Source organism: Giraffa tippelskirchi, chromosome 3, assembly GCF_054371585.1.
Source record: "Giraffa tippelskirchi isolate mGirTip1 chromosome 3, T2T-mGirTip1v1.2.pri, whole genome shotgun sequence".
Taxonomy (NCBI): Eukaryota; Metazoa; Chordata; class Mammalia; order Artiodactyla; family Giraffidae; genus Giraffa; species Giraffa tippelskirchi.
In genome coordinates, this window is record NC_137277.1 from 164,782,894 (window position 1) to 164,809,684 (window position 26,791).

At 50.6% G+C, this 26,791-nt stretch overlaps 3 protein-coding genes across 22 annotated transcripts; 2 read left to right on the forward strand and 1 right to left on the reverse strand.

The window, feature by feature from the left end:
• The first annotated feature begins 30 nt into the window (after positions 1 to 30).
• STK16 (serine/threonine kinase 16) lies at positions 31 to 3,390 on the forward strand. Of its 9 annotated transcripts, none has more exons than XM_081584203.1 (8): positions 31 to 71; positions 429 to 618; positions 1,094 to 1,381; positions 1,631 to 1,764; positions 1,935 to 2,055; positions 2,181 to 2,276; positions 2,674 to 2,795; positions 2,903 to 3,390. In XM_081584203.1, exons 3-8 carry the CDS (start codon positions 1,118 to 1,120, stop codon positions 3,039 to 3,041), a joined length of 876 nt encoding a protein of 291 aa, XP_081440329.1. In that variant the 5' UTR covers positions 31 to 71; positions 429 to 618; positions 1,094 to 1,117; the 3' UTR covers positions 3,042 to 3,390. The 9 variants fall into 9 exon arrangements, with proteins under 9 accessions (XP_081440329.1, XP_081440327.1, XP_081440331.1 ...); XM_081584201.1 differs by having other exon boundaries at positions 1,162 to 1,381; XM_081584202.1 differs by having other exon boundaries at positions 50 to 221.
• A 1,431-nt stretch (positions 3,391 to 4,821) lies between these two features.
• LOC145543256 (tubulin alpha-4A chain) lies at positions 4,822 to 9,410 on the reverse strand. 10 transcript variants are annotated; one of them, XM_081584226.1, is made up of 6 exons: positions 9,264 to 9,410; positions 8,780 to 8,865; positions 6,875 to 7,125; positions 6,566 to 6,788; positions 6,112 to 6,260; positions 4,822 to 5,866 (listed from the first exon to the last, which is right to left on the reverse strand). In XM_081584226.1, exons 4-6 carry the CDS (start codon positions 6,744 to 6,746, stop codon positions 4,895 to 4,897), a joined length of 1,302 nt encoding a protein of 433 aa, XP_081440352.1. In that variant the 5' UTR covers positions 6,747 to 6,788; positions 6,875 to 7,125; positions 8,780 to 8,865; positions 9,264 to 9,410; the 3' UTR covers positions 4,822 to 4,894. The 10 variants fall into 10 exon arrangements, with proteins under 10 accessions (XP_081440352.1, XP_081440351.1, XP_081440357.1 ...); XM_081584225.1 differs by having other exon boundaries at positions 8,780 to 8,910; XM_081584231.1 differs by lacking the exon at positions 6,875 to 7,125.
• LOC145543255 (tubulin alpha-1D chain) lies at positions 9,353 to 24,875 on the forward strand. 3 transcript variants are annotated; one of them, XM_081584218.1, is made up of 5 exons: positions 9,353 to 9,633; positions 10,103 to 10,191; positions 22,427 to 22,649; positions 22,957 to 23,105; positions 23,849 to 24,875. In XM_081584218.1, exons 1-5 carry the CDS (start codon positions 9,528 to 9,530, stop codon positions 24,830 to 24,832), a joined length of 1,551 nt encoding a protein of 516 aa, XP_081440344.1. In that variant the 5' UTR covers positions 9,353 to 9,527; the 3' UTR covers positions 24,833 to 24,875. The 3 variants fall into 3 exon arrangements, with proteins under 3 accessions (XP_081440344.1, XP_081440345.1, XP_081440346.1); XM_081584219.1 differs by lacking the exons at positions 9,353 to 9,633; positions 10,103 to 10,191 and adding an exon at positions 18,863 to 18,961; XM_081584220.1 differs by lacking the exons at positions 9,353 to 9,633; positions 10,103 to 10,191 and having other exon boundaries at positions 22,310 to 22,649.
• The last annotated feature ends 1,916 nt before the right edge of the window (positions 24,876 to 26,791 follow it).

Consider the following 26,791-nt stretch of genomic DNA (forward strand, 5'->3'; position numbering starts at 1 on the left):
GTTACACCGGCGCTGACTGATGACGTAACCACTGCTTCCGGTCCCTGCTGCTTCCCTCCAGCTAAAGCCGGGTGAGTGCCGTGTCCTGGCTGGCCCACCCTGACCGAGACCCGGAGTGGGCTCTGCAAGTGGTGGGGCCGGACCTCGCACTTCTCCCTGGAACTACCCCGTGCCCTGTCTCTGCAGCCCAATGGGGCGTGCGAGTGGGGGGCGGCCTGAAGGTGAGACGGTGTTGGAAGAAGTAGCCTGGGAGTCGCCGCAGGGCCTGGGGCTTTTTAAGGCACCTGACCCCAGCCTTCTTGGCGCGGGCGTTGCCAGGGCTTATTTTCTCTAGGCTCGGAGACCTGGGCCTGAGCGCTACACGTTGGCCCTTTAGGGGGTCTTCTGGATTGTGCCCCGCCCATGACCTGCCATTCTTTTCCTTCTAGCATGATCTGTTGGAGCCCCAGCAACTTGCCTGAAAGAGACCACTCGACTTGGACGAACCCTTTGGCAGCTTCAGACTGTCCTTGAGGAGGATGACTGAGACACTATGGGCCACGCGCTTTGCATCTGCTCTCGGGGAACTGTCACCATTGACCATAAGCGCTACCTCTTCATCCATAAACTGGGGGAGGGGTGAGTTGTTTTGGAAATCATTTAGTCCCAAGAGTTGTGGTGTTTGAAGGACAGCAGTCAGCACAGGGTAGGGGCACAAAGCCTCTAATTCACCGGACAGAGCCCAGTTCCTTGGTGGTCAAGAAAGTGGATTATGGAACCAGGCTTCCTGGATTCACCATGTATGGCCTTGATTAGCCCTAGTTGCTTTATCTGCTTATTGGAGCTAATTATGCTTCAATGGCAGGTCTGTGAAGACTAAATGAGATAATGCGTATCAAGTGTCTCCCCTACTGCCTAATTCATAGCACTTGATAAAGGTTGGCTCTTGCTTATTTAATATTTATTGAAGCCCTGCATTAAGACCATAGGACCTAGAAAGTGACTGTGTCCTTGCTCTACGTTAATAATCTTCAGACTTCTTTTTAGAGTCACACCTTGGGAGGGTTGCTAGTAAATGGGAAAGACACCCCCCCTCCCCCGCACTTCTCCCCAGGGAATTCCTCTGGATCCCAGCAGTATGGGAGATGACCTTGGTCCTTCAATGACCCCTTTGGCCCACAGTGGGTTCAGCTTTGTGGACCTAGTGGAGGGGTTACATGATGGACAGTTCTACGCCCTGAAGCGAATCCTGTGTCATGAGCAGCAGGACCGGGAGGAAGCCCAACGAGAAGCAGACATGCATCGCCTCTTCCATCACCCCAACATCCTTCGCCTCGTGGCTTATTGTCTGAGAGAGCGAGGCACTAAACATGAGGCCTGGCTGCTGCTACCCTTCTTCAAGGTCAGAAAGTCTCCTGGCTATGGAGGGGGTTGCAACAGAGCCATGTGTGCCAAGGGCTGTGTGAGCAGTCAAGCACATTAGGAAGCAGAGGTCATGTTCTGGTTTGACCATTTCAGATTTGGGGTTTCAGGAGCCCACCTGGGGCTGTAGGGTGTGTGGTGAAATCGCTATAGACTCTGACATAAGGAAAGAATCAGGCTCAGGGAGTGGAGGCTAAAAACATCAACTGCAGGGAAACTTGTTTTGCAGAGAGGTACGCTGTGGAATGAGATAGAAAAGCTGAAGGACAAAGGCAACTTCTTGACTGAAGAGCAAATCATTCGGCTGCTGCTGGGTATCTGCAGAGGCCTTGAGGCTATTCACGCCAAGGGTTATGCCCACAGGTCAGTGGGTGGCTCCATGTACTTGCTGGACAGAAAGGAAGAGCCTCATCAAGAGAAATGAGAGATCTCTGTGCTCCTTTCCAGGAACAGTCCCCATGATTCTTTTGCCCCCCTAGGATCCCGGCCTTCTGGTTCAGGGATGCTCATGGGTCATTTCTACTTCCCTGCAGGGACGTGAAACCCACCAATATCTTGCTTGGCGATGAGGGGCAGCCGGTTCTAATGGACTTGGGGTCCATGAATCAAGCAAGCATCTACGTGGAGGGCTCCCGCCAGGCTCTGGCCCTCCAGGTAAGAGTCTCCAGAGTCCTTTGCCTATCTCTTCCCCATCCTCAACCCCTTCTGGTGCATGGCCCAGTTTGGTCACATGACCAAAATCTGTGCCCCGCTTCTGAGCTCTGGGGCCACTGTTCCAGGACTGGGCCGCCCAGCGGTGCACCATCTCCTACCGGGCCCCGGAGCTCTTTTCCGTGCAGAGCCACTGTGTCATCGATGAGCGGACTGATGTCTGGGTGAGGAGCGTGTGGGTGGGAATGTGGGCGGGGAGGAGTGCTGCTCTGTACCTGCTGTGAACTGGAGGAGCAAGTCGTTGGTTTCCAGTGCATGGGGCCCCAGGAAGCATGTATGTCCCCATCCCCCCTCAACTTCCTTCCTAGGAACTGTCACTGACACTGTACTCAGTTGCTCAGGAAGTGGTATAATCTTGCCCTTTGAGCAGGATGAGTATAACTAAATGTCAGGGCTGGAGGCACAAGACGCAGAGGCCTCCAGCTAACTGGCAGTTTCTCTGGGGTCCTTGTGGTGTCACGTGACTGAAGTCGGCGTACTGTAGTATCCTTTCACTACAGAATGAAACAGAGCGAGATGACTCCATTGGTCCCCTTCCAAGGAATAACAAGTTATGCTCAGTCCCTAGGCTGTGTGCTATATGCCATGATGTTTGGGGAAGGCCCTTATGACATGGTGTTCCAGAAGGGTGACAGCGTGGCCCTTGCAGTGCAGAACCAACTCAGCATCCCGCAGAGCCCCAGGTGAGCTCTGAAAGGAGCAGGAGGACTTCAGGCTCCTCCTTTCCTTTTGCAGGGGTCAGAGCACAAGGGGCGGCCGCCCTCCTCACCGTCCCCTCCTCCTTCTGCAGGTATTCTTCAACCTTGCGGCAGCTGCTGACCTCAATGATGACCGTGGACCCCCAGCAGCGCCCTCACATTCCTCTGCTCCTGAGTCAGTTGGAGGTGCTGCAGCCCCCGGCTCGGGACGAGCACACTACCCACATCTGAACAAACCGGTGGCCACGTTGAGAAGGTGGCCCCTGTTCCTTGGCAAGGAGCCGCCCTCCCTCAGTAGAATCTCCATCCATTCAGTCCAGGACCACGCCCTTGTCACTGGGAGAAGCTGGGTGCTGGGACAGTTCGCTCGGTCTTCTGTCTCTAATTCTGCTCTCTCACCCCCAAGAGCAGTAACTGGACTGGGGGCCTGCCTGGTTTGGGGTGGGGGAGGGTGGGAGATGGGGAGAGGGGAACTGATAGAATATAGTCAAAGCTCTGAGCAGGATCATGATCTGCCTCCAAATCTGGGGGCAGGAGAATGTATAAAATAGAAGAATAAAGTGAAAGCAGCTTGATGTGATCTTTGTCTCGTTGTTCCTGGAGTGAGAGGAGGTGCAGGGTGCCCAAAGGCTGGCTGCCTTTTCTGAGGGACAGCCTGGAGAGAAGAGGGACTGGCGAAGCCTCAGGAGTGGCATGACCATCCTTCCACATTCGGAGGCGGGTGTCCCTACCTTAGATCTGGCTGGTGGGGGGCGGTGGGCACTTCTTCTCCTAGCTTGTCTTAGTCAAAAACTTCAAAGTTCTCTGGCCTGAGCTGGTTTCTATGCCAAGAACTGGGCCAAGGGCCCCCTTAAAGCACCCTCACCTCATTCTTTCTTCATTCTCATGGCTGGGTAGCTTAGTCAGAGCAGCCCAGCTGGTTTTCCAGGCAGGGCTTCTGGGTGGAGACACCTGAGGAAGCTTCGGGACAACCACACAACTGGTTTCCAGCCTCTGCCTGGGGGCAAGGGGAGTGGAAGTGGTGGACATTTTAGCCCAGAATCTCTCCCAGATGGTTCTGGTTCACACATGGTTAATGATTAATGGGGCCTGTGTGGTGTGGCAGTATCCAGCAGCCACTTCCTGCCTCTGCTGAGTAAACGGGCCCTGCCTTTGCTGGGCTGGAAACCTGTTCCTTCAGGAAGGGCACTGCGTCCCTGAATCACCAGGGTGGGGAGGGAAGGGCAGGGTTGGCATCTCCTGCTCCTGAGATTGACGCTTCTTCCCCCCCAGCTGTGCCCACCCCCCAACTGCTGACGTCAGTGTGGGTCCTGGGGTGCCTATTAGCAAACTTGAAGTTTTCCCCAGGGCCCTGGCAGGAGGCTCCCACCAGCTAGCACAGAAGCTGAGGCCAGAAAGAAAGCACAAACAGAGGGGAGATGACCTGACTTTTAATGGCACAACCCTAGGCCCCAGCAAAACAGCAAGACCAAAAGTAAGCTTTGCAAAGCTGCTGGGAGGTGCAGTGACACAAACAACTCTAGGAGCTCTCCCTTGTTCCCTCCCAGCCCCCAAGCTTATGACTAGGCTCCATGCCCAGGAACTCTGGGCCTGCTCAGCCCCACTCTCAAGCCCTTAAAACACACAGAGGTGTCTGGGCCAAGCTTTGCTTCCAGTGTCGGTGAATGCAGAGCAGCAGGAAGAATAGGGTAGCAGTCTTAACTCTCAAACACAGAAACTGCTGGGCTTAAACTCCTACTTGGAAAGGAAGTGAAGCCTCAGATCCTTGAACAGCTCATGTTGGACAGGTCCAAGATCCGGTCCTCATCTCCCCCCTATCCTGGGGACTCCTAGGATGACACATGGGGTCATGTTTCCCGGGCCTGGCAAGGGCCCCTTGGCAGGTCTAACCTTCAGCCACGGAAGGAAAAAGTCATGAGCAGCACATAGTGAGGGCGGCAGCAGAAACAGCAGCAGCAGCAGCACAAAAGGGGAAGGCAGCAAAGCTCAAGCACTCACAGAGGGGACGAGAAACCGTGCAAGGAGACTGTTTATTTCGAAAGGATTTTGCAATAAACATAGTAAGTGGGCTCCAGGCAGCGGTTCTATTCTTCTCCCTCATCCTCGTCCTCATAGGAGTCGATGCCCACTTCCTCATAATCCTTCTCCAGGGCAGCCATATCCTCCCGGGCCTCGGAGAACTCACCCTCCTCCATGCCCTCGCCCACGTACCAGTGCACAAACGCCCTCTTGGCATACATCAGGTCGAACTTGTGGTCCAGACGGGCCCAGGCCTCAGCGATGGCGGTCGTGTTGCTCAGCATGCACACGGCACGCTGCACCTTGGCCAGATCTCCCCCAGGCACCACAGTGGGGGGCTGGTAGTTGATACCAACCTTGAAGCCCGTGGGGCACCAGTCCACGAACTGAATACTGCGCTTGGTCTTGATGGCAGCAATGGCAGCGTTGACGTCCTTGGGCACCACGTCTCCACGGTACAGCAGGCAGCAGGCCATGTACTTGCCGTGGCGGGGGTCACACTTCACCATCTGGTTGGCAGGCTCGAAGCAGGCGTTGGTGATCTCTGCCACCGACAGCTGCTCGTGGTAGGCCTTCTCTGCAGAGATGACTGGTGCATAGGTGGCCAGGGGGAAGTGGATGCGAGGGTAGGGCACCAGGTTGGTCTGGAACTCGGTCAGGTCCACGTTGAGGGCGCCGTCAAAGCGCAGAGAGGCTGTGATGGAGGAGACGATTTGGCTGATGAGGCGGTTGAGGTTGGTGTAAGTTGGGCGCTCGATGTCCAGGTTGCGGCGACAGATGTCATAGATGGCCTCGTTGTCCACCATGAAGGCACAGTCTGAGTGCTCCAGGGTGGTGTGGGTGGTCAGGATGGAGTTGTAGGGCTCGACCACGGCCGTGGACACCTGGGGTGCTGGGTAGATGGAGAACTCCAGCTTGGATTTCTTGCCATAGTCAACAGAGAGCCGCTCCATCAGCAGTGAGGTGAAGCCAGAGCCGGTGCCCCCTCCAAAGCTGTGGAACACCAGGAAGCCCTGAAGTCCTGTGCACTGATCAGACTGAAAGGCAAGAAGGAAAAGAGCAGTGTGGGTAGGGAAAGGGCCTGAGGATCTCTTATGTTCTGGCTTCACAAAAGCCTAAAATTTCTCAGGTGTTAAGGCAGACTAATGAGTATCCCACAGCTGCAGCATGCTCTGGGACATGTACAATTGGAGATGACTCCATGAAATGGATTTGGAAAAAAATGTTTCTGACCATTAGCATCATTTCAAAAAGCTTCCTTCCTTCTACCCCCAATTCTCACCAGCTTGCGGATCCGGTCCAGTACTGGGTCAATGATTTCCTTGCCAATGGTGTAGTGACCACGAGCATAGTTGTTAGCGGCATCCTCTTTCCCAGTGATGAGCTGTTCGGGGTGGAAGAGTTGCCGGTATGGGCCATTTCGGATCTCATCTGAAAAGGCATACACCACATCGTTAGGGCAGAAACCACAAGGCTGTGCTCAGCACAGACCTCCCTCTCTGTGCTCAGATATGTGGAAGCATTCATCCTCCTGCCAGCCTGAGATAGCAGTCAGTGTGTGAGACAAACCCAGACCTGCTGCCCAGGCCAGTCTGCGATCAGCCTCCCTTCTTTAGCTTCCAGCAGGGCAAGGGGTTTTCAGGGCAAGGAAAGCCAGGTCTAGACATCCTCTCTCCAGAGAGAAGCTTAGAGTCACTTTCCAGCCCCTTAATTCCACCCTCTCTTCCTCTGCTCACCAATCACGGTAGGCTCCAAATCCACAAAAACTGCTCGGGGCACATGCTTTCCGGCACCAGTTTCACAGAAGAAGGTGGTGAAGGAGTCATCCCCTCCACCGATGGTCTTGTCACTGGGCATCTGTCCATCCGGCTGAATTCCATGTTCCAGACAGTAGAGCTCCCAGCAGGCATTGCCCATCTGGACACCTGCCTGCCCCACATGGACTGAGATGCATTCACGCTGAAGGGTAAAGACAGGGGACATGGCATAAGCCCCACATACATAAGTCCTTACCTCATGAGCCTCTCTCCCACCCTATCACCTACCAGTTAGAATGACTCAGTTGGCAAAAGGGCCTGAGCAGAGGTCAAAGAGGCTGGCATCCTGCCCAGGCTCTCCTGTATAGGACTTCCCAACTGGAGGCACCCGGTAGGGCAGGCCAGTTCCCTCAGCTTACTTCTCCATGGGGACCTTGTCAAGTAAGAGCTGTGGTTCCATATGACCCTGCCACATTCACAGGACACTCAGGCAGGGCAGAGAGGTCAAGTGCATATGAGACAGGCAGACACTGCAGTCACTGAGACAAGGACAAGTGATTTTTTCAGCTGTTTCCAATCCCTACTCCCACAGATCAGCTTCTCAAGAGCCTAAGGGACACAAGGTTTTCCAGAGCTACGAATTTATAGCTAGAGGTCTGCCCTTGATTAATTCTTTGCTTTGAGGATGAACAACTAGAATATCATATAACCCTCTCGCCCTTTCATTCTTGCGAACTGTAGAGGTGTCTTGGCCTTCCAGTCGGGCATCAACTGACCACGCTGGCCAGCAGGATGCCCTGGCCCTCACCACCTTTAAATGCCATCTGGTTCTGGGGATCAATCCCATCTGGCTGCTCTCCCCACCTCTACCCCCACACCCTGAGTATGTTCACCACGTTCATCCACTGCAGCGCCCTCACGGAAACTGCAGAGAGTAAAAAACGGCAGGCGCCGGCAGTAAGGGTGGTGGGCACTGGGGCACTCGCTGCCCTAGGCTCATCCCTGCCAGTCTGGAATAAACCTCTAAAGAGCCAAAGTGGTGCAGAGCAGGGCCGGCGCGGCTTCCCTTTTCAACACCGAAATGGCGGGGTGACGGTTTGCAAACACCCAGAAAAGGAAGCGGAACCTGCGGTGAGGCCTCGAAGGTAACCTGCCTTGTCCTGGGCGGGGTGAGCGCCATCCTGCGCTCTGGCCCCGTATTCGCCCCTTCTAGATTCTTTCCAGGTCCATCCCAGTGGAAAGCGAGGATTGGATTTCGGCCCCGGTCCCTGGGCTATAAATACCACCCCCTACACACACCTCTTTCCCCTCCCCCCAACCTGGCCTCGGCCCGCGCTCTCGCTTAGCGCCAGCTGTCTCTGCCCGTCCGTGCACGCGGACTCTGGCTAGAGAGATTCTGGCTCGCCTCACTAGGCCGAACCCCATTCTCATCACCCCTCCAGGATCAAAAGAGGGGTGCTGAGTCACGGGGAGGGTGCTGTGGGTAGAATGGATGCGCCCACAGTCAGAGCAAAGGGGGATGCTGAACCAAGTGATCTGACCCCCTTCCCACCTTCTTGCACCAAGCACGTGTTTGGTCAGTTCCAAGGACCTGGGAGTGAGGGGGAGGCTAGCGGCGCAGGGCAGCCAAGCGGGGTCTCCCTCGACCGCGTAAAGGACGGGCCGCGGGACCGCCTGACTCCCCTCAAGAGGGTTAGCACACAAATACTTGGTGGAGCAGGAGGGGATAACAGGACTCCTCTCTGCTACTGAAGATTCCTACCCTGCTCCACTACCCTCCCCAGCATCCGAAAGTGGACAACGTGGCCCAGCCAAAGTCACTGGGAGGGGGTGGGGGGAAGGCAACCCCCCCCAACACCTCGAGACCTGAAACTCCGGATAGAGGGCCCCGAGCAGCCCTAGAAGGAGGTTCCCCGAAGAAGAGAACTTAGGGGACGGGCGCGATGTCGGCGGGGCCGCACTCACCATGGTGAGTCCGGGCGGTGGGTCTCACGTAGAGTCCGGGTGACGGGTCTCAGTGAGAACTGCGCTAGCTGCAGTGCCGCACCGTTCTTATATGCGGGGGGCGGGCCCGCGTGCTCCGCCCGCCCACTAGGAGCGGGGCGGCCAGACGCCACGCCCCCGAAAGGTAGGCGGCCCGGAGGGGTGGGGCCAGGGCGAGTCCCCTCCCCGGGGCGTGCCAGAGTCCCTCACCTGTCCCGCGTGAGTGAGCAGTAGCGACCCGAGCTTAAACCCTTCTCTCCCGGCTTTGCGCCGACACTCGGAGCTCCCGAGTTCCGCTGTTGGGACGCAAGGCGTGGTGCCAGGACGTGTCTCTCCTGCACCTGCGTCGTGGGGGCGCCTGTTGCTAAGGTGTTCTGACTTAGGCCGGGTGCTGTAGAGGCTGTTTTTCTGGAGTGGCTGCAGCCAGCCTTCGCCGGTGCCCTCCCCGCCCCGCCTCTCTGGAGGCTCCGGCCAACTGCCTGGCTCTGGCCCGTCCCCCAGGAATGGCTTGCAATTGCACGAGGCCTGCTGGTCCCCGGCCGGGACGGCTGGCCTTCGCCAACGCCCGCGGGCGGCCGAGGACCAGGAGCTGCACAGTCTGAGCCCCAGGTTGCCGATCCCTTAGGTTGCTCCGCAGAGCCGAACCCCACAGTCTGTCTGCGAGGGCCGACCCCCGGAATCTGTCGCGGCTTACCAGCTGCCCTCTGGTCAGTGGCCCCGTCATCAGCACCGTCACTATTAGCCAGCCCTCGCCATAGCCACCTGCCCGCTTTCCTGCAGCCAGAACGGCCGGAGCTTCTAGGATTCACATCCTGACTACCCTATGTGACCTTGGGCAAGTGACTTAACCTCACTGAGTTCTTGGCATCTTCACCGGTGAAAGGAAATAACAATCCCACCCCCAGAAAGCATTGTGAGGTGTTATAATGTTTGTTGACTCTGAAGAGGAAAAAAGAAAATGGAGATTCTGATGTCAAGGCTGGTTTTGACTTTCCCATCCTCTTCTGTCCCTAAGCCATGGGCAGGATCTGCTACCTGCATCTCACCTCGGAGCTCAGGCAGAGGTCTCAGCTAAAGCTATTCCTTCTTTCTACTTTTCATTCTCATGTCTCACAAGAATGGGCTTTTCAACCTACTTCTTCTTTCCCTTGCATGCCTTACATTTTCTACCTGTCTCTCTTCACTGCAGAAATCATCAAAAGTGCCCTACGTGCCTGTTAGTACATCCTGTCTCCTGGGAAAAGATTCACCTGTCTCTCCTATCATAGTGTTTCCTAGGGCCAAGGCTGCCTGACGATATAACACAGCAGGATAAAATAACTAGCAATGGCAACTTTCTACCAACAAAATAGCTAACTGATACCACTTCTTTAGCAAGGCATGGAAAGAAACACCGTGAAATATGACAAGGTCTCTTTTCCCAGTAGACTAACCATATATATGGTTGGGAGAACAAGACTCATTCATAGAAAAGAAACCTGGGAAGGGCACATAATGAGGTTGCTTTGGGAAATGGGGTCATGGTCTCTACAGAACAAGAAGCGTTGGTGACTACAGAACATGTGGCCTCGTTCAGACCTTCCCTGGCCCTCTGTTTTCCTTGTGCAGCCCAACCCCGCAGAGTGAGTATTTTAAGAGACTTGTGCTATCTTAGGCAAAACCCAAAACCTATTTGTTCTTCAGGTTCAGCTTCTTTTTCTGTAAAACTTGGATAATAACTTTGGATTGTGAGGATCAGATGAACTGGAGGATGCATACGTACACAGCAAAGCACTATGTATCCAGCTGCCTGGACTCTTAGAACATTTTGTTCATTTATTTTAGTGCATGTAGCACCTCATGCTGCGGTTATTCATGCATATGTCCATCTTATTAGACAGTGAACTTGCTGAAGGAAAAGACTGTGTCTTAATTCACTTTTGTGTTCCCCAGTTCCTAGTATGGCACTTGGCATATGGTAATATTTGCTAAATGTGTGTCAGATGAATTGTTTCACTATAGAGATGGGACTGAAATTAAGGTAAAACTCTTAAGAAGCCAGAAGTTTCAAATTAGCAGCCTGGAATACAAATTCCCTCTCTGAAATGTTTCTTCTGCCCCCACAGTGTTAACCCCTATTGCGTTTAGAATATGAAAAAAAAATAGGAACTTTTTCTGTATGGGGCATCGCCAAAGACCACCCCTATGTTAGGAGACTTACTAGACAGACTCACAGGACTCAACATAAACTTGTACTCACAGCTAGGGTTTATTACAGTGATGCAAGAACAATACACAGCTGGATAATAAGGAGAAAAGACACAACAGGAATCTGAAGGAATCCATGTCCTCTCCCTCCCATAAGGGCTTACACAATGTACTCGTCTTCCTACATGAAAATGGAGCAACATTCCCCTGCAGTGTTTTTGCCCAAGAAAGCCCATTAGAGACTCAGCACTCGGGTTTTTAGTGGGGGCTGTTCACAGAGGCACCTCTGCCTTGCACGTGCCAAAATTCCAGACTCAGAAGAAAAACGGGTGTTCCACATAAATCACATCGTTTACGCACACTGTCCAGGCACAACAAACCATCCTGATCAATCAGCTGTTGACTGGGAGCACTCGAAGAGCCAAGCTCTCAGATGCCAGCTGAGGGACAGCCTTGCAAGCAGGCTTTCCAAGGATAGCTGTCTCAGGCCTGCTAGGTTAACTGTTTCAATCATGTAAAAATCCAGATTCTAGCTTATCGTGAAACAAATTGCAAGACACGGCTATTCTAGACCCGCATTCCCATTTAGCAACTGTGATAGGCAAAATAGCACTCCCCCCAAGATGTCCACATCCTAGTCCCTGGAATCTGTGACTATGTTACCTTCCATGGCTAAAGAAGGTGTGAATGTGATTAAGGTAAAGGTCTTGAGATGGGGAGATTTTGGATTTTCTGGGTGGGCCCAGTGTAATCACAAGTCCTTTTTTTAATTAAAAGAATTTCTTTTAATTATGAAAGTATGATAGCACATTAACAGGAGACTTAGAAAATACAGAACAAGGTTACATATAGTTCCACTGTACATTACAGTTATTTTTAAAAAGTAGATAAATTAAGATTTTTAGTTGGGCTTTCAATATCAAACTCTCAAAAATTAATATAATACAATGAATACAATACCATTTTCTCAAAAATTAACAATTCTCTTCTATAGAGTAGAAGGATCTAGTAGACCTGAAAAGCACTCTGAACCAATTCAACATAATTAAGATTTATACAATTTTCACACAGCAGTAGAATACAAATTCTGTTCAAGTTCCCGTAGACTGTAAACTAGAAGACACTGGAACACATCCAGGGGCATAAAACAAGGTGCAAAACTTTCACCGTCTAAAGGTATTGAAATCACACAGAATCTCTCCTCTTTTCACTGTAGAATCATGTTAGAAATTAATATCAAAAGATACTTGAAAATAACCCACCTATTTTCAAGTGGAATGTGACATTTACAAAGAGAAATAGAAGGGTCCTTCTAAATGGAAGAAGGAAGCAGGAGAGTCAGAGTCAGGGAAGGGGAGAGGTCAGAGTGAAGGCTCTCAAGATGGAAGGAGGCCATGGTGAAGGAATGTGGACAGCCTCTAGAAGACGGAAAAGGCAAGGGACATATTTTCCTCTAAAGTCTTTAGAAGGAAGGCAACCATGCCAATGCCTTGAATTTATCCATAAATAGGTTTCCAATTCCAATGGTGGGAGAGGGGGCTTCCCCACACACCACCAAGCAATTCTCAGACACCAGCAAGGGGTTTGAATACAGCTCAATTCTGCACTTTCTGCCTGGAGATAGGATCAGGTTCCACAGGTTAAAGGTTTGATCCTACAAAACTGTCCCCCCATTCCCTGCTTCAGATGCCAGTCACAAGTCCCAGTTGTTACATACGCTTCTGACCCACCAGCTACAAACTGGAAATTACAACAACCCCCTCCAACTCTGGATACCAACCACAAGTCCATGTGGTTATTTGTCCTGACTGATGGGCTGCAGATTAGAGCTTACCATTACCTCTTTCTTGGGTTCAACTAATTTGCTAGAGAGGCTCATAGGATTCAGAGAAACGTTTTACCTACCAGATCATTGGTTTATTATACAAGGATATAAGCCAGGAGCAGTCAGATAGAAGGGATGCAGAGGGCAATGTATGGTAAAAGGACATGAGCATCCATAGCATCTCCAGGTGCTCTACTCTCCCAGCATCTCCATGTGTTCACCACCCTGGAAGGTCTCCAAACCCCATCCTTTTGAGTTTTGATGAAGGCTTCATTACATAAACACGGTTGATTAAACCACTGACCATTGGTGATTAAACTCAATCTCCAGCTACCCACCCCTCTCAGGAGGTCAGAAGGGTGTGATGGGACTGAAATTTCTAAACCTGTAATTGCTCAGTTGGCTCCACTGGCAAGCAGCCCCCATCTTTAGTGGGTCCAAAAGTCACCTCATTAACATAGCAAGACACCTTGATCACTCTCAACACTTAGGGAATTCTCAGGGTTTTGGGAACTGTGAGCCAAAAAGAATGGACAAAGAGCAAATAATATATAAGAAATACATTTTGGTCATCTGAGTAGCCACATTTTTTTCTTATAAATCATAATATTGCATTCCCCATAAGATTTATTTTGGACTTTTGATCTCCAGAACGTGAGATAATAAATACATTTGTGTTGTTTTAAGCTACTAAGTTTGCAGTAATTTGTTACAGCCTGGATAGGAAACCAGTGCGGCAACAAATGTAGCTGGGTGATGGCTGTGCAGCAACAAATGTAGCTAGGTGATGGCTACCTTCTTAGGATGGGCAACAAGCTGCTCCAGTTCACCCAGCCCTCATTACTCCATGTCTCCCTGACACAGAAGACCAGTGCCCACTGCCATTTAACATCACATGCTCAACCCACATCACACATTTATATTAGCCTGGCTCCTGCAGCAACGAGTTCACAGCCCCAAGCAGGCTTCCTGGCAGGGAAAATGGAGAAGACAAGGGTGCAGGGAGACATGCCCAAGACATGTTGGTGGAATATAGAGTCCGCATCTGGTTGGGCATGTGTGTCTGAACATGCATACTCATGCACATACAGGCATGACTGTCTATGTATTTTCTCAGGATATAGACAGATCCCCTGAATAAGGGCCATAAGCTCTTCGTAGGTGTGCAGGTAATAGTCCATATTACCAAACAGAAAACTCCTGGACATTCACATAGAATCTAGAAGACAATGCCAAACACTTTTTCAGTCTTTCTGACGAGGTATTATTTAGTCCACTCACCCAACGTGGGTGTCAACTCTCTCTTTGGATCGCTCTCCCTCTTCACCATGCCTACTGTTATCTCCACCTTTCTTAACTCCTTCTCAGAGTCTCACCTCCATCTTGAAGCCATGTGGCAAGGTCATCAAAGTTCTTTGCTTGCTTTTGGCTGTGCCACATGGCACGTGGAAGCTTAATTCCCTGACCAGGGATCAAACCTGAGCCCTTACAGTGGAAGCTCAAAGTCTTAGCCACTGGACCACCAGGAAAGTCCCCATCAAGGTTTAAAATGTCTCCATGGATTCCATCTAGGAGAGGTGGAGCTGAGCCTTACCACACATCCATTTTTTTTTTTTTTCCAGTTGGAGCATCTACTAGCTGTCCTCCTCCTCACAGCACCATCTTAGCTCCATGTCTTCTCTCCTCCCTGCTGTCCACGCTGGCTTGGTTCACATGCTCCACTGAGATGTGCTTGCTAAGGTCACCAGTGATCTCCATCTTGCCAAACCAGAGGTCATGCCTCTCTCTTCATCTTTCTCAGCCTCTTAGCAGTATGTGACATAACTGATCCTTCCTTTATAGTGTTTCATAGTTGAAGTACTTCCTTCTTGGCTTTGATTACACTTCCACTCCTGGTTTTTGTCCTAGCCACTCCTTCTCGGTGCTCTTTGATGGCTTACCTCTAAAGGGTGTTCCTCATAGCTCATTCCCAGGCTTTAAATGTGCTTTTTCTCCCTGAAGGAGCAATAGTTGAAGGTGGGTGATGAGTATATGGGATTTTATTATGTTATCTCTACTGTGGGATGTATTTTTAAATGTCTGTAATTAAAAGCAATTGTAACTTATCTAGGGTTACTCAAAAAAGAATAGCTAGAGTATAAACATCCCAAGCTGCAGTGCAAGAATAGAATAAAAAGAAAGCTGTATCACCTATATGTTGATGGCTCTCAAAGGTACTCCTCCATTTTGGACCTCTCCTCTGAGCTTCAGAGTCACATGACTGTTTGCTTTCTTGATATAATACCTTGAAAGCCCCTTCAACATCTCAACACAACACACTCAAAGTAGGACTCTCATCACACTCCCTGCCAAACCTGCTTCTGTCCTAGGCTCCCGAAAGTGAAAGCCACTCAGTCGTGTCTATACCGCTCCATGGAATTCTCTAGGCCAGAATACTGGCATGGGTAGTCTTTCCCTTCTCCAGGGGGTCTTCCCAACCCAGGGATCGAACCCAGGTCTCCTGCACTGTAGGCAGATTCTTTACCAGCTGAGCCACAAGGGAAGCCCTGAGTCTGAGTGAATAATACTGCCTTCCTCTCAAGTCCTTAGGTAAAAACGGAGGACTGTTCTGCATTCCTCTTTCATTCTCTTCCTCCCCTCTTTTATTAATTAGAATGTTTTAGCTTCAAATCATGGAAGGCCTAGCTACCAGCAGCTTAAACAATGCGTGTATTATTATCCCACAAGAAATCTGAATGGAGGGTGGTTCCAGGATTGGTTCAGTGATGTCACCTATAAGTCCAGTATTTCCAGCTTTCTGCTCTGGCATCCTCAATGGCCTGGTGACGTCTTCTCTCCTGATCACAGGATGACTACCACAGCTCCAAGTATCATGCCCTCATATGACACCATCCTAAGGCAGGAAAGGGGGGGCGGTTTCCTCCCACATCTCTTTTTATCAGAGAGAAAAACCTTTCCTTAAAGCACCCCAGCAGACTTTCCATTGTATCTTACTGACCTCAGGCCTAAACTAGTCATTGGAAGGGGGGACTGGAACTACCATGAATGGTTTGGACTAACCAATACTTACCCTTAGGTCTAGAGAAAGGCCATCTTCCTTGATCAAGTGGAAGGGTGAAAAATTATACAAAATCAGGACCACACCAGCAAAGAAGACATGGGGGCAGGGGTCAGGTAAGGCTATTGGGTAGGTCTGCACAGTCCAGATTAGCATGTCCTATCACTTTAACTCAGCTACTTCCCCCACCCCCAGTTTAGCCCAAGCTACCATCCCCTCATTTCTGGATATTAGCCGTGGTCTCCTCAAAGCTTCCTGCTCCCACTCTTGAACCTCTATAATGTACTCGCCACACAGCAGCTGCAATACTCTCTCTAAAATAAAACATGAAGTGGGCCATGAGGCTTGTTTAACGCCCCTACCCCCATCACACTTGTAATAAAAGCCATTCTCAGGTCTTCCCTGGTAGTCCACTAGCTAAAACTCCAAGCTCCTAATGCGGGAGGCCCAGGTTCCATCCCTGGTCAGGGAACTAGATCCCACACACAACACCTGAGTTTGCATGCTGCAGCTAAAGATCCTGCGGGCTTCAACTAAGACCTAGTGCAGCCAAATAAGTAAATAATTTTTTTTTAAAGCCATTCTCCTTCCCAGGTCCCTTTGCCTCTGTGAACTTTCTCCATCCATTTCCTTATATACACCAGACTTGCTCCTTTGCACTTGCTATTCTCTCTGCCTGGAGCACTACAATTCAGATCTTGGTGTGGCCCACTCCTTATTAATTTCAAACATCACCTTCCTGGAGAGTGGCTTCTTCTCAGTAGCAGCCCCCTCTCCTACTCTCCCCCCACCCCATCTCTTTCTGTGCCATTATCTGTTTTGTTTTCTTCAAGTGTTCATTGCTATCTGAAATTCTCTTGTTTGTTTAGTTATTATGTCTTCCCATAAAAATACAAACTCCTTGAAAGCACAGACTCTTTTTGTTTACTACCTCTGTATCTCTGGCAACAGTGCTTGGCACACAGCAGACAATAAACACTGTTCAAGGAATGAAGAATATTGATTACCTCTCATTTTATAACTTAGATACATTACATGCTCTTAAAAAAAAATCTCAGGACTTCCCTGGTGGTCCAGTGGTTAAGACTTCGGCTTCCAATGCAGGGGATGTGGGTTCAATCCCTGATCCAGGAACTAAAGTCCCATATGCCTCATGGCCAAAAACACAAAACATAAAAAAGAAGCAATATTGTAACAAATTAAATAAGACTATAAAAAATGGTCCGTATTAAGAAAAAAAACAAAACTGAGTCTCTTGTTTTATATAAGACCCCTCCTCCTGCCTGCCTTGAAGAGAATTTTCTTTGCAGAATTAGTGTTGTCAAGGTTGACTTTGAGATGCCTAACTTCAAAGACCAGTTGGGAGAAGTTGGAATGCTAGCAGGAAACTTTGGGGCCCAGTGGGCCCCAAATCCTTCCATCTGGATAATAATTCCAGAGGTCTATGGCTTCGTGGATCAACCCAGTGTAGACTGGGCTTCCTCACCTTTGAAGTGTTGGTTGGTTGTGTCTTCTCTCCAGGGATCTTGGCCTTTTAGTTCCAGGCACAAGAGAGAAGACCTCAGTTCATGGCCCAAACCAAGGTTAACCATCTTAATATTCTGGGTCACACCCTGGTATACTAGGATGAGAAGGGCTCTGAAAAAACCCCACCCTCAAGATAATTCTTTCATTATTTGCCATACTGACTGAAGAGTCACATTAGAAACTACTTCCTGGAGAGGGTTGCTATTAATAGACAAGATTCTTATATTTGCTAAATCTGACATTCCTATTCCTGGTCACAGCACTGGCTGGAAGCATGACTGGAGAGAGGCAACGTGGTTTCCAGGCAGCATTAGGGATCAATTTAAGTTAGTGGTCATGCATTTGAAGTCAATTCAGTCAATATGGTTCTGGGGTTTTCTACAGCCACTGTTTAGCGGGTCATTGCAGGCAGAATTGGTGAACGAATGGATTTAACCAGAGCTGTGGTTTGGTCAGTCAAGGAAACTGAAGCTAGAGGGAGACAAAGGAGTTGAGGTGTATGTAAGGGAATGATCACCACTGACCACGGAATTTAACATAAAAATACAGGAGAGGATGAGGGACATCGAAAACTCTGCCATGTGGAAATGGGAGAGGCACAGACCCTAAGTCCCAGAGGAACCGTAATTCTGCCACTAATTAACTCCCTCATGCCAAGAAGCAGCAATTTCCTTTTCTTCCCTTGCCTATCTCACACAAAGTTGTTGAGGGACTCAAAGGAGATAAAGGCGTGGGGAGTGGGGGGTTGAGGCTGCCTTGAGAACAACAAAGCAGGATACAAATGGGAAAGGGTAACATTTTTACTTCATAATTTTGTCCCAGGCCATATGGTGACTTCTTCTGTGGGGAAATAAGGCCAGACTAGACAAGCAAAGACTTGCATTACAACAGGGAGAGACTGTTAGGAATAGCCTTGAAACCCGGCTCAGTATCTTGTCTTGCCGTGGACAACAGCCAGTTCTGGACTAAGCATATGTATTTTGTTTAATCTCACAGTATACTACATTTCCTCAGTCTACAGATGAGAAAACTGAGGCAAAAGAAGTTAAGTGTGTGCTAAGTCATTTCAATCATGTCTGACTCTTTGTGACCCTATGGACCATAGCCCACCAGGCTCGACTGTCCATGGGATTTTCCAGGCAAGAATACTGGAGTGGGTTGCCATTTCCTTCCCCAGGGGATCTCCCTGACCTGGGGATAAAACTCATGTCTCTTACATCTCCTGGAGATGGGGCTAACTTGAGCTCTAGTTTCTGCTGTTCTCTAATATTCTGAGTTTCCACCCAGAAAGCCCCAAGTTGATCTCCTGCCCTAGGTAACTCATTATTTCTGATCCACTGCAGACTTTTCTTAGCCCCGCCCACTCCTCTTCCAGTCCTAACCAGTCCTGGGGGGTTGGGAGGGGTGGGAGGTGGTGCTGAAGCTCAGACGGCTTAATTTCTAAATCCTCTCCCACCTGTGATGGCCAGGCTGAAGCACCAGGGGTTGTGTGACTGAGCAACAGACACCATGTACCCAGAGACCTGGATACCTGTGTGGGGCTACCAGTGGGCCCCTCCTCTGCAGGTACCTCCTCCCCTGCCTGGGCCCAGGCCCAGCGCCTGTCTGCTGCCCGGTAACCAAGTCAACAGACCTGCCCTCCTGGGGCTGTTTCTAACAACATTCCCCCCCACTGAGAGCAGACCAGAGAGTATAAGGAGGCCAGCAGACTCTGTGTCCCTCACAGACCTGTCCCCACCTTCCGTCTTGCAGCAGACAGACAGACAACCCCAGCTAGTCCCAGCCAGGCAGCATGGTAAGCAGAGGTGGGGGCTGAGGATGCAAATGAGGGTCCCTTGTGTCCAGGGGTTCATGGGCTACAGTGTGGAGGCAGGTGAGGTAGGGGAGAGGGAAAGAGACTTGCAGATGGGAGTGTGGCCCCCCCAAATGTGCTAGTATGTGGGGGCCTGTTCAGGGGGTGGAGAGGGACAGGTGATGGTCACTAGGACCTGGGTAAGAGCCTGAGCAGCTGCAGAAGGGCTTTGAATTTAGGGGTAGGGAGAGTGGGTTGAGCAGGACACAAGTAGAAAGTGCAGGCAATTTCCTGTAAACCTGGGCCCCTGCTGGCCTCTGGTTCCAGCTCCCACTGTAAGGACCCATCCTTCTTGCCTGTCCTTTCCCTGTGCCTTGATCTGACTCCTCATTTCAGCTATGTACCAGGGGGGAGAGAAAGAGGGGGTAGGAGGGTGCTGTGGGGGTGGGGTGGGGCTTATTTGATATCTTTTACTCAAACCTGCCCCCCAGCTGGGACAGAAGAGCAGTTAGAAGTGTGGTTGGAGCCAGGCTGTCCCTTCTCTGAATATTCCTGGTTTTGCTCATGACCTTGAGCAAGTTGTTTGACTCCTCTGAGAGTCAGTAAAATAGGGTAATAAAAATACCAACCTAAGGGGGCTGTTATGAAGATTAAATGAGATAGTGTGTGAAGCGCTTAGCACAGTGCCTGGCACCTAATCAATGCTTAACACATGGAACTAAGCACCCGAATGACAAAGACTGCAGAGTATGAAATTATACTATTTTCACTGACAAGGAAAGGCAATGGGAGCAGCTGCCTTGAAGCAACTCTGTCCACGGTCCCAGAGGGATAGGGGTTTGAGGCCGTCTGTGTGACTCCAGGGCCTGGGTTCTGTGCCCACACCCAGAGCGAGAGGCATTGTTTCCAGAGTCTCAGGCAATCTCCACGTCAGACACACCTTGCGTGGGGCCTCAGTTGTGGGGGCCAGGTCAGTGTCTGGCTCTGTGCATGAGACCTGGGCAGGCTCTGAGATACACCAGCAGGTATCAGCCCTGCTGGGTGATTGGTGAGCTGAGTCAGCCCTCTCTCATGGACCTGGGGATTTCTGGAGTCCTTTGTCCCTGAACCCCGCCCAGCTTAATTCATTATTTTCTCTCTTTTTAAATTTTTATTTCTTTCTTTATTTTTGTCTGTGCTGGGTCTTTGTTGCTCTGCAAGCTTTTCTGGTTGTGGCAAGTGAGGGCTACTCTCTAGTCGCGGGGTGCGGGCTTCTTGTCATAGTAGCTTCTCTTGTTGCAGAGCACAGGCTCTAGGGTGCTCATGCTTCAGTAGTTGCAGGTCGAGGGCTCAATAGTTGCGGTTCCTGGGCTCTAGAGCACAGGCTCAGTAGTTGTGGCACACGGGCTGAATTGCTCTGCAGCATGTGGGATCTTCCCAGATCAGGGATCGAACCTGTGTCTCCTGCACTGGCAGGCAGATTCTTCACCACTAAGCCACCAGGGAAGTCCCCATGACTTTCTCTTACTATGACCCCCGGGGTTGGGTGATGGGGGAATGGATAAGAGGATCCAATAGAAATATGGCCCGCCCTAGTCTGTGCTGTGCAGTGAGCCAGGCAACTTGCATTCTTTCATCTGCAGAGTAATTCTGGGAGGGGGGCTCTTATTATTGTCATTTCTCAGGGAAGATGCCCTCAGAGTATTGAAGACTCTTGCTTGAGGCAAGTGGGGAAGTAATGGGGCTGGGATACAGATGGTTTCTGTATTAATCCCAGTCATCCAAAAAAAAATCACAAGAAGTTAAGGCCCTTGTGTCATATTTACAAAGTCAGAGAAGTGTTAAATTTGTGGAGAAAGCATCTTCTTTCAAAAGAAGAATATTCTGAAATATTTCAGATATGCAAAAAGGTATAAAGGATAATATGATGAACACCTGCTACCCAGCTTAAGCAATAGAATCCTCTGACTGCATTCACTTCCCTCCTCTACAAAACAAAATCATTATTCCAAATTGGGTGTTAATATTTCGTTTTTTTTTATTTTTGTAACACATTCCAAGAATATATAGCAAATAAAAATGTATCTGTAAATGATGCATACAAGTTGAAGATTTACATAAATAGTATCACGCCATGATTCCTCTTAATTTGCTTTTCTTTTTCTCTGGTAAGAATTTTTGGGGGTAAGATTCTTTCTTGTATTCACCCACGCCCACTTCTGAATCATTCTTTATCCATTTTCTCCTGTTGAGGGCCTTCTAATTGGCTTCCGTCGCTATGGTGCTGTGACTGTTCCTGCACCTGTTTTCTTGTGTACCTGTGTGAGAATTTCTCTAGAGAAAGAGCATCTTCAGCTTTTCTGATATTGCCAAATCACTTTCCAAGACAGATGCATCACTTTGGGCTTCTAGCAGCAGTTTGAGAATTCTCATATCTCCACAACTGCCACATGATTAAGCCTTAAAGCTTGGGGAAATTTGGTGGATGTGCTTGAGTTTTCTGTTTTTTTTTTTTTTTTTATGGCCATACAATGGGACTGGCAGGATCTTAGTTCCCACCATGGACTGGACTCTGACCCTCATCAGTGAAAGTACAGAGTCCTAATTACCGGATGGCCAGGGAATTCCCTCGTTTTGTTTTTAAGGTCTGCCACAAACACTTCTCAAGGGGAGCAGGGAGAAACACTCTGGGATCCCACTTCCCACACTGTCACATATCTTTTCATATGAAAGTCTCCTTTTCCTAGACGGTGAGCTTCTTAAGCACAGGGACCAGGTGTTAAGTCTTATGAATTTCCAGTATCTGCACAACGTCAGGCACATAATGGAGGCTTGATACAAGATGAAGCAAGTGAGTCAAGTCTCTCTGATGCTCATGGGGCTCCCCAGAGCAGAGACATTTCTCTTTTCTAGGACCAAGCAGGTTACCCCAGTTCTGCTTCAGGGGCAAAAGTTCTTTGACCACCAGCCTTGAACCATGTGAGGAAGAACTTTCCTTCCAGACTCTCTTCACTCCAGAACCACACACACCCAAGAGGAAAGAACAGCATACACACATCCATTCCAGGCCCACGTTCCCCTTCATCACTGGCATTTCTAACTGTAAAGTGAATCCAGAGTTCTTTCTGCTCTTACAAACCTCATCCTTGTCTCTGAGCCTTGAAACCTCACTTCGTTCTTGCTTTCCTTATTAATGGACTCTACTTTCTTTCTGGATGTGAGTGGGTTGACTATCTTGCTCTGGCAGACTCATCTGAGCCCCTCAATGTTCCTTAAGGTGCTTAGTCACTGAGCAGGACTCTATACTTAGAAATGGTCACATCTTCTGCTTCCCCTGAGGGTTTTATCCCCACCCCACACCCCCCGGGAGATGGGGCACAGAGAGCAAAGTCTAGGAACTTCTGCTCTAAGCTGGAGAACCACTCAAGGAAGGAAGGCAGGAATCATGTCCAGGCATGATACCCTTCTCTCTGCCCTTTGCCCACTCAGCGTGAGTGCATCTCAGTCCACGTGGGGCAGGCCGGTGTGCAGATTGGCAATGCCTGCTGGGAGCTCTACTGCTTGGAACATGGGATCCAACCAGATGGGCAGATGCCCAGTGACAAGACCATCGGGGGAGGGGACGACTCCTTCAACACCTTCTTTAGTGAAACTGGGGCCGGAAAACATGTGCCCCGGGCGGTGTTTGTGGATCTGGAGCCCACTGTGATCGGTGAGTGATGATCAGGCCCTGTCACGCCTTGTCCCAGGTACCCCAGCAAGTTCTTCTCCATAACTGGAGAGCCCTGGAGTTGCGGTTCCCAGTTGCTGCAGCCAATCAGAACTCCAGATCTGCTATCACTCAGCTCCAGAATCTCAAGGTCACCCCACATTCCCTTCCTTTTTATTGATGTACCCTTAAAGCCAAGAGCAATAGCAACAGCCTGAATGGGCCTGGTGACCCCACCCCTTCCGTGTACCCTGGGGCTCTGGGAGCCAGGCTGCAGGGGGAGGGGCACCTAAAATTCTGTCCATTGCAGATGAAGTTCGGACGGGCACGTACCGCCAGCTCTTCCATCCAGAGCAGCTCATCACTGGCAAAGAGGATGCTGCCAATAACTATGCCAGAGGCCACTACACCATTGGAAAAGAGCTCATTGACCTGGTGCTGGACCGGATTCGGAAGCTGGTAAGAGAAGAGCTGAGGGCTGGGGAAGTGGGAATTTGCATTCTTGTCATGAAGTGATCTGGAGGCCAGATGAGGAAGGGCAGCTTCCATCCTTGGGAGAGTCTCCCAGACAAGAATTAAACACACAAGATCAGGACTAGTGAGGAGGCGAGGCAGAGGGTGGGTTCCAGCCCAGAGCTGGGTGTCCCCTTTATCTCCTACGGTAACTGGCCTGATGCTGTGCAGAGTGGCCACCAGTCGATAGGTTGCCTGGCCAAGCTATGAATGCCCATAGCAGTCCCAGATTGTCAACCTGTATTGTAGTGATGTGGACAGAAGGCCCTGTGAAAAACAGGGATCCAAACAACACCGGCCCAAGCCTCTCTGATCAACTTGGGCCTCCAGCAAGGATGTGGACCAGGTTTCTGGGTTGTTGATCTCAGTAAAGAAGCCCTCCAGAGATATTGGAAGTTAGATTGGGAGGGGGGCATGGGTAGGAAACCAGGTGGGATTGGCAAGTTATGATAATAAATGACCGTTGGCACAAGAGTCAAGAGAAATGTCTGTGGAAGGTCTCGGGAGGTTTGAGAGAGGAAGAGGGGCAAGGAGAGGAGAGTGGGACCGCCATATCAGAGCCTATTTTTTGCCCTTGGAAAAGTCTTCCAAGGATTTTATGAAACTTTTGGGGAAATCGCAAACAGCAAAAGCTGGTTCTTTGCTGTTGGTCAGCAGTGCTTCAGATCCCGTGTTTCTCTTTGCTCTAGGCTGACCAGTGCACAGGACTCCAAGGGTTCCTCATCTTCCACAGCTTTGGAGGGGGCACTGGCTCTGGCTTCACCTCACTGCTGATGGAGCGGCTCTCTGTTGACTATGGCAAGAAATCCAAGCTGGAGTTCTCCATCTACCCAGCACCCCAGGTGTCCACGGCTGTGGTCGAGCCCTACAACTCCATCCTGACCACCCACACCACCCTGGAGCACTCAGACTGTGCCTTCATGGTGGACAACGAGGCCATCTATGACATCTGTCGCCGCAACCTGGACATCGAGCGCCCAACTTACACCAACCTCAACCGCCTCATCGGCCAAATCGTCTCCTCCATCACAGCCTCTCTGCGCTTTGACGGCGCCCTCAACGTGGACCTGACCGAGTTCCAGACCAACCTGGTGCCCTACCCTCGCATCCACTTCCCCCTGGCCACCTATGCACCAGTCATCTCTGCAGAGAAGGCCTACCACGAGCAGCTGTCGGTGGCAGAGATCACCAACGCCTGCTTCGAGCCTGCCAACCAGATGGTGAAGTGTGATCCCCGCCACGGCAAGTACATGGCCTGCTGCCTGCTGTACCGTGGAGACGTGGTACCTAAGGACGTCAACGCCGCCATCGCTACCATCAAGACCAAGCGTACCATCCAGTTCGTGGACTGGTGCCCCACAGGCTTCAAGGTTGGTATCAACTACCAGCCCCCCACTGTGGTGCCTGGGGGAGATCTGGCCAAGGTGCAGCGTGCCGTGTGCATGCTGAGCAACACGACCGCCATCGCTGAGGCCTGGGCCCGCCTGGACCACAAGTTCGACCTGATGTATGCCAAGAGGGCGTTTGTGCACTGGTACGTGGGCGAGGGCATGGAGGAGGGTGAGTTCTCCGAGGCCCGGGAGGATATGGCTGCCCTGGAGAAGGATTACGAGGAGGTGGGCATGGATAGTGTGGAGGGGGAAGGAGAAGAGGAGGAGGGGGACGAATACTAGCAGCATCCTTTGTGTCTGTCCTAAATAAAGTGCGGTGACCTCATTGTCTCCCAAATGTTTTTCTCTCTTGGGAAAACCACTGGGGGTGGGTTCCTTCATAAGAGATAAGAAGGCTAGTATCTTAGCCTGGGTTCCCCAGAAAGCAGATCTGACTTCAGATTTCATTCCAGGGAGCAGAATGAGAGCTGAGGTGGGTAAAGCAGAGAAGGAGGGAGAATTCATCCTGGAGAGGATGTAGCAGGATAAATGGCATCTTAGAACCATTCCTTGGGAGATTGGGCAGGAGATGAGGTGAGGGTGGGGAATTTCTACACTGGCTCCATTCTCGTCTTCCCTGCATCAAACATTAACTTGCCTGTACTTCCAGGTTGCACACACTTGGGCTTCAGTGTCAACAGGGAAGCCCTGGGGGCAGGAAGCAAGGCGCTATGAAGTTGTGAAGCTGGTCTGATCCACAGGGCTGCAACAAGAACCTAGTTGAGGCCAGGGGATTTGACATGGTGTCTGATAGAGCTGGTGCTCACCAGCACCCTTCCTGTTCTCTTCAGGCAGAAAGTTTGAGTGAAGAGAGGTAGAGGGTCCTGGAAGCTGGCATTAAGGCAGAATGGTGGCATAGCGGCAGTAGCCGTGGAGCAATGGCTGGGGGCCAAGAGGGAGCCTACCCCCCTGAAATCACTATCACACTCATCACTTTTCGATAAACACAAATGACTTGTCTTCAAACCTATGCCACAAGCACAACTTCCAACCGGATGGCTGCCCTAAAATCCTTGTGTGTAGATTTTCTGTAACGCCTTCTGGGCTGGAGGGATGGTTTGACCAGTGAAGGTCTAGAACTAGGGCAATCCCCACCCCCAACTCCAGCCCCAGAGATGCAGTGCCCAGTGTTGTCCTTGGCACTGTCCTCCCTGCAGCCTCCCTTTCCCAGGTTTGGATGCTGGCAAGGAAACCCCAAAGTCAGCAAAGCCAGGAAGCTGTTATCACTCTCAGGGCTGGAAGAGCCAAGGTATGAGATGGTGATGCCAGAGCTTTGGAGCCGAGATCACCAGGTGAGAGCTGGAGCCACAGCAGAGCTACCCAGAGGGAGCAGGAGGGGGGAAGAGGGAGGGGTGTTTGTCAGGGTCTTCCCTGGTGGGCTTAGATGGTAAAGAATCCACCTGCAATGCAGGAGACATGGGTTTGATCCCTGGGTCAGGAAGATCCCCTGGAGAAGGGAATGGATACCCACTCCAGTATTCTTGCCTGGAGAATTCCATGAACAGAGGAGCCTGGAGGGCTACAATCCATGGGGTTGCAAAGAGTAGGACATGACTGAGCAAATAACACTATACTATACCAGAGCCACGCAGGAGACACAGCATCACCTGAGTTACTTTCTGATTTTGAGAGAAGGAGAAATAAACTGGCTTCGCCTTTCCTTACATCCTCAATCTCCAGCCAGTGGTTCCCGCTGGCTGAACCGAGACAGACACTAGTTGGTAAGAGAGGACCTAGGGAAAAGGGGGTGCAGCCTGTGAGATACAAAGCAGGGCAGGAAAGGTGGATGATTCTCAGAAGAACGAGGTGAATAAAACACTTACCTCCACACACCTGCACCTGGGCCTAGCCCAGGAGGCCAGTCGGGGAAAACTGGAAAGGGAGTGACTCCTCCCCTTCCCCATATGGTCCCCCTCACCTGTCCCTGTCACTCTTGTCTCTTGTCTCAATAATTATTTTGTAATTAGCGAATGGAGTGGCGGCACCACAGTGGTGAGTTTAGAGGAGAAAACAGGCACACCCAGCCCAACAGTTTCCTCTCTCTATTTTGCAATGATTTGCTCAGAGACAGAAAGGATTCTCAATGCCTCTCTAAGGATTTCAGCTGACAAGTAAGCTCTGTCCTGGGAAGACAGAGGCCTGCAATTGTGTGTATACTTGTGCGATGGGCTTCGGAGAATCATTTAATTATTTTGAAACCCA